The sequence below is a fragment of the Schistocerca cancellata genome, chromosome 3 (genome assembly GCF_023864275.1).
Source record: "Schistocerca cancellata isolate TAMUIC-IGC-003103 chromosome 3, iqSchCanc2.1, whole genome shotgun sequence".
Lineage (NCBI taxonomy): Eukaryota > Metazoa > Arthropoda > Insecta > Orthoptera > Acrididae > Schistocerca > Schistocerca cancellata.
Genome location: NC_064628.1, coordinates 741342340 through 741355888, shown reverse-complemented (window position 1 = coordinate 741355888; position 13549 = coordinate 741342340). Strand labels below are relative to the sequence as shown.

At 38.3% G+C, this 13549-nt stretch overlaps 1 protein-coding gene across 7 annotated transcripts in view; it reads right to left on the bottom strand.

Moving 5' to 3' along the window:
- The window catches only part of LOC126175748 (cyclin-dependent kinase 12), a 179395-nt gene that overhangs the window by 140143 nt on the left and 25703 nt on the right, over nucleotides 1-13549 (bottom strand). For all 7 annotated transcript variants that reach the window (XM_049922711.1, XM_049922710.1, XM_049922712.1 and 4 more), the window contains exons 3-7: nucleotides 10227-11656; nucleotides 5821-6102; nucleotides 5134-5297; nucleotides 1481-1677; nucleotides 1163-1367 (exon numbers count right to left, since the gene is read on the bottom strand). In XM_049922711.1, the coding sequence (XP_049778668.1) occupies nucleotides 1163-1367; nucleotides 1481-1677; nucleotides 5134-5297; nucleotides 5821-6102; nucleotides 10227-11656 (2278 nt within the window). The remainder of the gene's footprint in view (nucleotides 1-1162; nucleotides 1368-1480; nucleotides 1678-5133; nucleotides 5298-5820; nucleotides 6103-10226; nucleotides 11657-13549) is intronic.

Genomic DNA, 13549 nt, shown 5'->3' with positions numbered 1-13549 from the left:
TTTAAATCATTTTCCAGTTGGCTAGCAGTGTCGTTACCATTGTGGGCGAACATAGGGTTCAAGTGTCGTCCCCAACCATGACGGCACTTGTCCGAAGCTTCTTTAGTTCTGTCCTGAACCAACTAATCACACTAAAATGGGGGTTAGCCCTATTAGTGGTTTGTTCTTTTCGTTGCCTTTTACGACTGGCAGAACATACCGAAGGCCTATTCTTTTCCCGGGCTTCCACGGGGTTGTTGTTGTTGTTATTATTATTATTATTATTATTATTATTATTATTATTATTATTATTATTATTAATTATGTGGCGTTCTGGAAGAAGTTGACAATTCTAGATGGCATATAAGGGATTTCTGATGCCTGGCAGGAAGTCAAGCCACATACACTATTTTGATCATAGAGAAAATTCTTTCAGGTGTACAAGAAAGTGATTTTAAAGGTTTTAGTGACGAATAACAGCAACTGTACAAATAATGAATCTGACAGGCAGTTTAAATGGCTCCGAATATGTCAATGAAGTAAATTTGAATAAGTGGCTGAAGATCAATGCGGATGAACCCAGCTTCCACTACATAAGTGACACTGAACTTGTAGCTGCTGCTTCACAATAAAATATAGAGGAATGTGAAAGTGGGGATGAAGACAGTGACCTTGTCAGTCATTGTACCACATAGCAATGTGTCTATACTCTTCTACATTATTTGGGTCACGGATGGGGTTCAGTATAATGACATTATTACTGCACAAAGAAATGTCAACTCCTCTCAGAAGCAGACCAATATCACAGACTATTTTAAGAAATAAACACACCTACGGTACCTATGCACAGAACTTGAATAAACTTTTGAACACAGAATAGATGTTTGAAAACATCTGTATTATTCATGTTTTTTGATTATTTGTGCCTCCTCTCCCCCACATTACCATGTTACCATGAATAATCAGAAGTATACTGTAATACCATCCATACTTTGAGGTAATTAAGTGTCCACAAGCAACTTCAATCATTAAGGAAAGAATTGCACAATTAGACAATACACCATTGCTTACAATAATTAAACAAATTTCAGCATTTACAACTACATTTCACAACATGCAAACTGATGTTCAAAATTAAGTCATAAGATCTGGCAATTCCAATGCGCAATTTGTATAATCATACCTGAAACATGGGTTTCTTTGCAAAGAGTTCACCAAGAATACAGCCACAGCTCCACACATCAATTGCAGGTCCATATCGCTCTTCACCCAGAAGTAACTCTGGCGGTCTGTACCACAGTGTAATAACTTTATTTGTGTAGGGCCTTTTCCGATCATCAGCATTATACAATCTTGCCAAACCAAAGTCTGCTAACTTCACTTCACCCCTAAAAGTACAAATAATTTATGTACAATCAAACTAAATTACTTTTCCTCTCATCTAAATCATTTCATGACAACAGTTTTACTTTCTCCAAGTACTTTTAGCTAATGTAATTACCTGTTATTCATAAGAATGTTGCTACACTTTATATCTCTGTGTAGAAAATTCTTCTTGTGACAGTAATTCAGACCATCGAGTAGTTGCTTCATTATGGAAGCATTATGGGCCTCATTAAAGTCAACCATACCAGACTCCAGAAGACCCATTAAATCATGGTCCATATACTCAAAAACGAGGTAGAATGATCCCTTATCCTGAAAAGCAATGACAGAACTCCCATGAAATATGCATAAAATTTTAAATTTCTAACAACATATTTGAATTGCGAAAATCACTCAAATATTTCTGGTTTGCATTCAAACTGGGAAGTAAACTTATTTCTGAAAATCATCCAGAATTCAGCTTATACTATCATACATCCTACTTTATACAACAATACATCTTAAGTGCCCGTAACCCTCCTGGCCTCAACCTTTGTTAGTCACTGTCCTCACCCGTCCAGCCCCTCCCGTTTCCATTCCAGCACTACACAGCCATCATTCGACCACCACACCCAGTCTTTTTATTTCTCTCCTTTTCCGCAACTTCGCCCCCCTCACCCTCCTCACCTGTACCCTGCCCTCAGTCTAACCTGCAGCACCTTGCTGTCCACCACCCCCACCATACTATCCCTCCCCCTACCTGCTCCAGTCTCCTCCTAACCCCTACCCAGTCGCCACTCCCATCATCCACCAGTGCTGCTGCTTGCAGTGTGATTTCAGTTGCCTGAGACTGCAGTTGGGCGCATGTGTGCGTGTGCGTGCGCGTGTCTGCCTATTGCTGACAAAGGCCTCAATGGCCGAAAGCTATAATTGTGAGAGTCTTTTTGTTGTGCCTATCTGCGACTCAGCATCTCCGCTGTAAGGTGAATAGCAACTTTCCTTCTCATAATATTGTTACACTCCATCTTGGATTTCCATTGTTTGATTTATACAATTGTATGCAATTCATATCATCCAATATTCATAATTTTAAAACTTTGGCTACAACAAGACAGGTTGTTATTGATGACATAGAACTGTCCTTAAAGCTATACTGCAATCAATGTTTATTAACAGAAGCTGAAAACACTTCAGTGTAGCAATACAACTTATTTATGCCAGGTTGCAAGTCTGCATGAGACTCATACAGACACCCTGACAGTTGCTAGGTGAGTTCCATTTACTTTCCAAACTGCTGCAGTCTTTCAGATCATATTTAGGTACAAAATCACCACCACAGTGCACATAAGTATATTCACTTTATGATCTGAAAACATGTCTATCCTGTCAATCTATACCAAAAGTTCCTTAAAATCACATTTGAACAAAAACTTTACCCTACATACTTTTAGTGGGCAACATGAACTACATATACATTTGACAATACCTTTGTAATTGCCCAACATAACACACACTGTCAAAAAGTCATGCCATCTAGGTGGCTGTTGTGGGTGAATAATGTTCGGTCACTTCTCATGAACATTCTACACTCTCCCGAATATTCATGAGGCATGACAAAACATATCTATTTATTCATTTCTTTTACTTACTGTATGGTTTCTAAGCACAATATTAAATATACTACACACAGTAACAAGTAATTGACAAACAAACATCTACATTTTTAATACAGTCAGTTGCTCCATTCGTTGACATCAGGAAATCATTGAAAGATCCATGATAGGCCCTGTTGGGACATTCTATAGCAATGTGACGAACAGTTTGCATGCCTGTTCCAAAATCTCATTTTACGGATTAAGCCTTAAACCACCTGTGAAGAGAGTAAATGCTTCTGCCACGATTGGTGCATATTCTGTTGAACATTATCCATGTTGTGTGTGGGTGGTGAAAGGCAGGGGTGCTTCTTTCTCATGCAGGGCAAGTTCTGGCAATGTGGAGGACAAGCCTTTGCCCAATCTCATATCTATGAGCCTGTTAAGTTTAACTGAGATGTGTACAGCTCCATGGCTGTTTTTATGGATGGTTTTCTTGGTCAAAGACAGTTGCTTTCTACAAAAACTGTGTCTTGATGGAGGAGTTGCAGGTTGCCTTGTATGTGTTTAAACTCATGGAGTAGAGTCACTTTTCGTCAAGACCCAGAGGGTGGAATGTGGCTCAATATACACAGACATCCAACAGGGAGGTTGATCTTAGTGTACCACTGATAATACTCACAGCATTGTTCAGTTGTGCATAGAGTGTGTGTGCATATGTGTGTGTGTGTGTGTGTGTGTGTGTGTGTGTGTGTGTGTGTGCGCACTACTAAGCCACACAGGAGCGCCAAATTCCGCAGTAGAGTATATCAGTCCAAGTGCTGAAGTGTAAAGGGTTTCAACAGCAGAAACGCTGGGTTGTTCCAAACAGCTTATGTAGGATGATGTTCATAGCCCATATCTTCACAGTGGTGTTTTCCAGATGCTTCTTGTAGGACAGTGTCCAGGCCAACATAGCCCGTAGGCATTCTGGGTGTAGATTGTGGTGAAGTAGTCTGTCACCAAAATACACTAGGAGCTGCCCATTCAATGGGCTGTTGCACAAATGAAAGCAAGTCATCTCTTTCTTGGTGGCATTCGGTTTTAGTCTCCATCTCCGAAAGTATGTTCCCATTATCACCAGATTAGATGTTAAGATGGCTTCTGCTTCTTCAAAATTTATATGTCTCACTGCCTGCAAACAGTCATTAGCATATCCAAGCTTATGAGATCTAGTTTCAATCACACTGGATATGTACAGGAGTAGGGCAAGGACAGATCCCCAAGGTTGTCCATCATTTAGCATCTTTGAAGAGCATATCCTGTTGCCTAGCATGATCCGGGATAACCATCCAGCAATCATATTATTAATTAGTTGGACTTCTTTCCTGTATGGGGTTATTTTAATGAGTTTGTAGCCACGTCTCCAAACTGCATCATCTATAAACCAAATGATTTTTTAAAGTTCTTTTGAAAGCCTTCTTTTATGCAGGTCATGAGTGATATTATCTGATCTGTAGCACTTCTTTCTGAATGAAAACTAGAACACAACTGGTGTATAACAGCAGATTAAATAGCATTACTTTTAGATAATATATGTTGTCAGGACAATTACAAATGTATTTTTAAATATGTGTAATTCATGCCACCCATTAAATATATCTAGTGTATTTTTGTTCATATGGGATTTAAGGAATGTTTGACACTGATTGACTTGAAGAACCTGTCCGGAAATCATAAAGTGAACACAGGACAGTGTTATGAGGTTTGAGCCTGAAAATGGTCTGAAAAACCAAAGCTGGAAGTAAAATAAAATGTAGTTCTCTCACAACTGTGGGTATGTGTATAAATTATGAGTTCCAATAGTTTATAATATATGTTTGTGAGTATTTACTGAATTCTGCACAATATAGTATCTGTTTTCATAGCATATATCATGTGGCATTTTGCAATAATATTTCACACAAATCAGCATAGGGAAAAAATGAACAATACAGATTAGTATGATTTCATGCAGTGTGTCACTGATACAAATAACACTACTTAAAAGCATGCAACATTCATTCAGAGGAAGAGAAAAGTGACATTAAAACAGATGTAAGATGATTACTTTTGAATGACAGATTTAGTACTACCCAATCACAAATTAGTTTTAAAAGAAAACCCCAGAGTATCTATATTTTTAAAAATTCTTCTAAACACATTTGCATGCATATACCTTCCTGAAATCCAGGGCATCTTGTTTGTCAGTAACAATCTCTCTGAGATTAACTATGTTTTTATGATTGAGCTGACGTAAAATTTTAATTTCTCTGACAGCTGTGATAGGAAAACCTTCTTTCTCGTTCTCAAGTCGCACTTTCTTTAATGCAACTAAGTCACCTATAAAAATAAAAAAAATATACAGTATATGTATTCATCACATAGGAATAAATTTTTCTTTAAGCAGTGCACGATACTACAAGTCTGTGTAATCTGTTTATTTCCACGGCTGCCTTTTGTCCAAAACTTCTTAAAATACACAAAATGTTGTAATCGTAGTAAATAACGTATAGCATTAGCCAATTTTCCTTTTTCATTTTTTCTTTTGTTGTAGACAAATTAAATGTTTTTACACTATTTTAGATAAATCAGTTTTAAGGCACACACATATGAAAAACAAATTTGTTATTTTGAGGACAAAAATTTTAAAAAAAATTTACAAGATAACAAATCAGCATTGGTAAGAATGGAGAGTCAACCAGCAACAGACTTACACATGAAAGACAGAGAGAGAAAAAGAGGAAGATAACAATTATTTTTTAAAATGCACAAACTAGAATATAATTTCATAGCTTACAATTAATAGCTACATATTGTTACAGGACTAACATTTCAGCACAGAAAATTACAATAGCGAACATACCTGATCTCCTGTCTCTTGCCTTGTACACCTGGCCATATGTCCCTTCACCAATCTGTGCCATTACTTCAAATACGTCAACACATCTTTCACCCCAATCTTTGCCACCAGTTGCTGACATGGTCGTGTTGGCAGTCTTCACTCGGCGGCGGTGCAAAATTTTGGGACGCTTCAGCTTGGGCCGCGGCAATGTTTTGCTTGGCTTCACCTTTTCTACCATCACGGGTGGTGGAGGTGTTGCTGGTGCATCTTCCTCTGGGCTAAGGTCTTCAGAGTCCATAACGACTGTGAAAACAAATCTATTACAAGATGCTTTCCCTGAGTTTTAGTCTATCTGAAAAAACACAAAAAGAAGAGTACTTTACGCCACAACCTGAACTGAAGTGTGAACCAATCCTGTCACTTGAACTGGACACTCAGTTCTAAGAGGTGCACATGTAAAGTAATTGTGGAAAAAGTTATATGCAAACAGAATGAGTTTTTTACTCTGCGGGAGAGTGAGTGCTACTTTGAAAGTTCCTGGCAGATTAAAGCTGTGTGCCAGACTGGAACCTATCCAGAATCTTGTCTTTCATAGGCAATAGTCTTACTGACTGAACTATCGAGGCAGAACTGACAACTCATTCTTCATTCTTACGGCTTCTCCTCTGTCAGTACCTCTCCATACTTACCAACTTCACAGCAGTTCTCTTGCATACTTAGGAAGCTATCAATGGAACATCCTGGCAAACAGTTAAAGTTAAGTTGATGAGGGTGGACACTGTACCATGCACAACAAAATTTAAATATCTCCCCAACAAAAAAGGAAGAACATGAGAGGAAGAAGCAAAGTCCTCACAATAAATATTCCACTGATGATATGGATAAATGTACTCTTAGGAAGCAATTTCTAAAATGTTCTGAATAGATGAGGAAATATCAGTTCCTTAATACTCCAAGTATCTTGTCACACAGAACTGAGCTTTGGTGGTGGTGGTGGTGGGGGGGGGGGGCGGGGGGGAGGGGGGGGGGGTTAGCAAAGGTACTCCCAGAAAAATTATTCTAAACATTGCATTCAATTTCAAAAGGTATCAGAACAAACAAGTGATTACAGGTGTATCACTGGACATAGAAACAATGGAAACATTGGAAGAAAGTTGCTACTCCCCACATAGTGGAGATGCTGAGTCACAGATAGGCACAATAAAAAAACTGTCACAAATATAGCTTTCAGCCAGTAAGCCCTTCGTCAAAATTAGACTACGCGCGCGCGCGCACACACACACACATACACACGCGCGCAAACGCAACTCGCATACACAACTGCAGTGTGTGTCTGTCGTCTAATTTTGACAAAGGCCTTACTGGCCGAAAGCTATATTTGTGACAGTCTTTTCATAGTGCCTATCTGTGACTCAGCGTCTGCTATATGGTGAGTAGCAACTGTCCTTTTCATAATATTGTTACATTCCACCCTGGATTTTTCACACACAGAGTCACAAAAGCACAGCTCACTCGCACATGACCACGGTCTCCAAACTGTGTACTTGTTGTGCCCATGTGTGTCTCAATGCCTCCTCTACATGATGAGTAGCAATCTATCCTATTCGTAATGCTACTGTTATCCATCCTGGACTACCCATTGTTTTATTTTAACAATACATTTTAACGTCATTAGAAACAGAGCACAAGCTCAGATGAGCTAAGGATGGGAAAGGAAATCTATTGTGCCCATTTCAATGGAAACATTCCAGTATTTTTCTTAAGTTTTCTACGGAAACCACAAAAAATCTAAATCCAAGTGTAGAGGAAGATGATAGAAACTTAAATTCAGAGAGGGAGGTGTTGGAAATTTAAAGTCGATAAATTCAGCCATCCACTGGTTTGATTAGACAACATGTGAAGTTGTATTGTCAAACAAACATGTCCATAAACATTTCATCATTATCCCTGAAGATAGCGACACGAGTTACATTCAAGGTTGTCAAATACACCAATTTAGGCGGGATTGTCTCCATTTTCCTGGTGGAAACCCAACTCTCAACTAAAAGCTCAACTGAATATATAAAAATCTCAATTAGACCAAAAACGATAATAATATAATTTGTTCACTGTGTGTGTCTTAAATCAAAAGGTACTATTGTAAACACAGATGAAGTTAAAATTTCTTCCTTCACACCAAAGAGAACTACGTTGACACACTGATGCTCAACAGCTGTTACACTAAACTTCCTCACATTCAGCAGCAGCTCAGAAGTTGATCAAAACAACTGATTGTCATTAATGTGCATTTTACTGTTCGTAGAGCATTTTTCCAAAAGGATTTGGCATCAGATGGCGAAACTAATAAAATGACAAGTTGAAATAACAAGCAAAAGTTAAAACTGTAAACTGAGTTTACTAATGAGTGACGCAAGGTTTACTCATGGCTTACCAAAGAAATCTTATAATGTTTCCTGCACTGTGTTTCATTCAGTTAAACATATTCATGATGATGTTTCTGTGGAATGCTGCAGCAAATTATCCTCACTGTTACTTCCTGATTCAAAAAGCTGCAAAAAATATTTAAGTGGACTCATCAAGGTCACGGAATTTATTTCAATTAGTGCTAGGTCCATATTGTAAAGAGCAAACGTTTAAGAAGCTGAACAATTCTCATTATCATTGTTTCTCTAGATGTTTCCAACAAAGGACACATTGAAACCTTTCCAATTGTAGTTCATTACTTTTTCATGAAGAAAGTAGCTGTGCAGAACTTCTGTCATTTTACAGTAATGATTGTGAAACATATTTTTCAACTGCGGCAGAAATCAAAAGCACGGCACCATCATTCGGTTGGAAGTTGAATGACAAGATATTTTTAAGAGACATATCAACCCTGTAACTATTTCCTCTACAGCTGTAAAGTGAATAGTGCAGAACTTTGAGCTAATCAAATGGTACATCACCTTGCAGGACGATGCCCATCAAAGATGCTCAGCAACAGTTATGAGGATGACATTATTCACACATCTCAGCTGTATAGTGAACAATATTGCTTATTTCGGATTTATTTGACAGTAAGTGGTACTTTGGAACATCTCTGAAGCAAAGAAAAGAAGACCAGTTTTATAGTTCTATGACATTCTCAGTCATCTTGAAATTAGTAAATGACCAACATATCAAAGCATCCAAACAAGAAGCATCCAGTTACTTGCAGTGTGTTATACATCACATTAACAAGTTTTGATTTTGAAGAAAATGAAAACAATGTTTTCAAAACCATTATTTATTAATACTGATACTTTGGAATTTTTAAGAGAGACCTCTCAATGTAAAATTTATGTTGTTGAAGATTCGACATTCGAAGAATGTGTGAAATTAAGGACCTTGTGAAATTAAGGACCTTTTTCAAGGATGAAAAAGAGACCCTTTTTAAGCTTAAGTCAGATGAGAAATGGCTGAGAATTTTGCACTGATGTGCGACCTGTGAGAAATTGTTTAAACTTATCTAAATCTGTACTTCATTCTAATGCTGGCCCAGAAAGAATTATTAGCCTTATGAAGAACTCTTGTTGAGTTGAGAGAAACTGCTTGTCAAAGGCCACATAGGACACTACATTAATTGTAAAAAAAAAGAACTCCTCATTTACTAATACTTAGAGGGATGGATATGATAAGCCAATAATAGAGAGAAACATATATTTGAGTTTTACACCTCTGTGTGTTAATTCCAGCTAGAAAGACATCAGTTTCAATAAAATGCCACGTGTTTTAGAAGTGAAACGTTTGTGAAAAATGTTTTGAAACAAAACTGGTAAACCTCATTACATTATTAATCACTGCAATACTTCAAGACTTCTGTTCAAAGAATGGCAATATAAACCTAAGTTCCTCCTACACGTATAATTGGGGCAGCCGATGTAAGGTTAATGTAGAACCAGACATTTTCTAGTCACAACTGCAAATTTTAATTTAGTGAAGCATCTAGACCTATAGCGTGTAAAAGAATGCTACTTGCAAGAATACCAGAGCGCGCGCGCGCGCACACACACACACACACACACACACACACACACACACACACACACAGAGAGAGAGAGAGAGAGAGAGAGAGAGAGAGAGAGACGTGAATGTATGCGCAATGAAAGTACAGCAAAAGTTGCCAATGATAATGTTAACACAAATGTTGATAGGAAAGAATATCCCACTTACAAATCCACAATTACTTTAAAGTCATAATTTAAAAAAGATGATTTATAAAAGTTTGTGAGCATCTGATGTGATATAAAATCAAAAGAAACAACTGCACACTATTTATGAAATCCTTGATTTCTGAAACAATGATAATTTCTAACATGTGTAGTCTAGATTCACAAGGCAATTTAATTAGATTTTCATGACATTTTATTTATCGTTCATATTTCAAATGTAGTATTATTAATAAATACCTGGTGGCATTGGCAAATCCTTTATTCCAAGTGCCTTCTGTTTCACTGGCTCTGGAGTAGGTGATCTACTTGGAGGTGAATCAATACTCTCAAAGTCACTTTGGTTAATACCAGGTGGCATTGGAAGTTTTGTGAGATCCTTATGTTTTGCTTGTTGAGTCTGACCAACATCTGCCATAACAGGTTTGCTTACTTGCCCTGTTCCGCTGGCCAAGCTAATGACGTCAGATGAGACAGGCTTTGTCTGCACTAATGGTACCTCATTCACTAACTTCAACACTTTCTGGTCCTTAATAACTTGGGTAGGATCCTGTGGCAGCTGACTTGTGGCATGACTTACTGAAGGAGGAGCAGTGGCAGCAGGAGTAGGAATCTGCAACACAGTCGAGTTTCTTGGTGAAGCTGTCACAACAGCAAGCTCCTGCCCGTGGTGAGGTAAATAACCAGAAGGTGCCACATTAAGAGATACAGTATCTGAAGGAGGACACACTGCCTGCTGCTCTGACTGCACATTGGCATCAGAAGTTTTCTGTGCAGGGAGTACTGCCAAACTACCACCAAGCCCTGTGCCAGCATCCTGCAATGCCTGACCAACATTAGCATTTCCAGATTGTTGTGTACCAGTAGGGGTGTTACGAATGGGGTCAGTCTGTGGAAACTGGGATATTTTTACTGCATCACTTGAAGGTACAGGAATAGTATTAACATCTAACTGTGATGCTGCAGGGACATAAGGAACATTTGGCAGCTGAGTGTGCACTGGTAGTGGCAGCTGAGTAATCTGGACTTGTGGAGGAATTTGTGTTTGATGAGGAACCTGCTGTTGCTGCTGTGGCAGTGGTGGCAAAGACACTTGCGATGTCACAACTGTGAGAGTTGACGGTGTCATCTGTTGCGCTTGAGAAGTTTGTGAAGACTGAATGACTGGAGCAGTCTGTGCAGTCTGGTTGCTCTGTGAGGAAACAGATTTAGTTATTTCTACAGTATCAGTGCTTGATTCATCTTTGTCCAAGATGATTATCTCTTCAACTTCACTGTCCCTATTAGCAGTCTTTTCCTTTAACTGTGCAAGTCTCTTCATAGCTAACTCACGAGTGTTTTTGTCTTTCACAAGTTCTGCAAAAAGGCTAGTTTCACTCATTTTTGCATCACGCAGGTCCTTCACACTTGCACCAGAAGAAGAAATAGGACTTCTCGGAGTCCTAGGGCTTTTCGTCATTGGACTCCTGGTCTTGTACGATTTTCGTGGTGGCGTCATAGGCCTCGGTGAGCGTGAGCGTGGCCTCTTAGAGCCACGCACATTACGTGTGTGGTAGCTTGGTGAACGACTCCAGCGGCGCAAACGAGGTGGAGTACGTGATCGAGACCTCGAAGGACGCCGTCGTCGGTGCATACTGCGGCTGCGTGACCGTGACGGCGTCCAACGTACCCTGTGAAAACAAAGCGACATCTGAAACAACAAAACCGAACACTTTAAGCTCCACCTGTCAGACCATGTTCAATGCTGCAAATAAAAATTGATTTAAAAAAAAAACAGCCTGCACGGCTTCACGATATTTTATTTCTTAACATGTTTTGGTTCATGCCACCAAATATACAATAGCAAGTGTAAATTTTATAAACAGAGAAACAATGTAGTTCCACCAACCGAAACATACAACTCCCTAAACAAAGTTCCATGTCAATGAACATGTATCTCATGTAGGAAGGCAAAGGTAGCTATGCTAGTAATGTATGCACATTTTCTCTCACTGTATTTATTTTTATTTTGTTTACAGCGTCTAACTAAGATTGTACACAAACATGTCATATAGAATAAAAAATATCTTAAAGAATCTACATGGAAATTACTTACACAGCAAGATAGTTGCAGAATCATACCTAGAATTTGTTTTCTGTGGCTCTGGTAATCTGGAAGCATACACACAATTTACCCCGATCTGGTAACTGCAGGTAACTTTCTTCACACCCTGAACCTCGCTCCCCCAGTCTCTGCCTGTCTACATTTCTATTCTCTGCTTTACCATTCTCCTCTCCATCTATTACAATTTGCAGTATCTTAATTATTATGATTTAGTTTACTCTTCATCGTCATTTTCTTCTTATTTACTTATTTCCTTACTGCTTAGTTAAGAAGAATTGTGTTCTATCTACAACAGTAGTTCCAATCAGGAACCTCACCTCATTTAGGTACCTCAACAGTTTACAAAAGTATCATGAAATATTAAGCAATGTAACTAAGAACTACTGAAAGCTTTATTTCAGCTTCAAAGTCAACTAATTTTGTAATAAAATCATAACAACTTGATATAATGAGAGACAAGAGTCAACTGTACAAACAGAACTGGAGATATTACTTCCAACGCTGATAAGAAACACAGACAAAACCAAAAGATGATTATGGGAATGTTCAGCGGCAATTTTTTATTTGTTGCTGACTGAACTGGCTACAGTGGCTTCTTAGGGTCATGAAATTTAAGTATTCATAGCTTTCACTAAGCCTTTTAAGGAAATATGTTCCTTTATTACAGGAAGTAAAGAAACCATCCTCTCTTCAAATACGAAAGGATTGACGTCCACATTCACTGCAAACGTCTAAGAGCCTGCTCAGGGCAAACAAGCATTGGTCCAAATACCTAAGGCTTCATGAAGTTAACAGTGCCTTCAACGACAACCCACATTTCAAATTATTGAACAACCATCTATCTTCTGCCCTTAAGCCTTCAAAAAAGTACACTGTATATCATATCTGTGAAGCATCTGAAACTGTGACATCGACAGGAGACAGGTTGGATTTCAAAACTGAAGGGATTTTGTCATTTCAAAAATGATTTACTCGAAGCCTCAGACAAGAAGATGCCAACTAATAATTTTGTCATCTTTCATAAGCTTTGGAGTGACCTTATCACAAAATATTTCTTGAAAGCACATGCCATTATGGCACCAAGCAGGCAACAGGAAACTGTCTACAATCCTAGTCCCAAGACAAAAAGTTGAAACTGATATAGGACGAGAGCAGCACTGTGGGCCTGAATTACTCTTCATTTTTACTTTCTCTTTCAGTACCTCATTGTTTACCTATTTTACTCTCTTTCATAAAAACAGAAAAATGCTAAAATACTCCAACAACTTTTAATTTTTACGTAAGTATACTGTTATTTATGTAAAGAATTTTAAGTTCACCCTTTTCCAAAATTGTCAAGTTTACTGATAATTCTAACACTGTGATAGAGCACCAAATCTTCCATCTACCTGAAAGCCAACTTGTTTAAGCAATCCTGACCCAGTCTGAAACCAGGTCACTGGCAATAAACCTGAGCAAA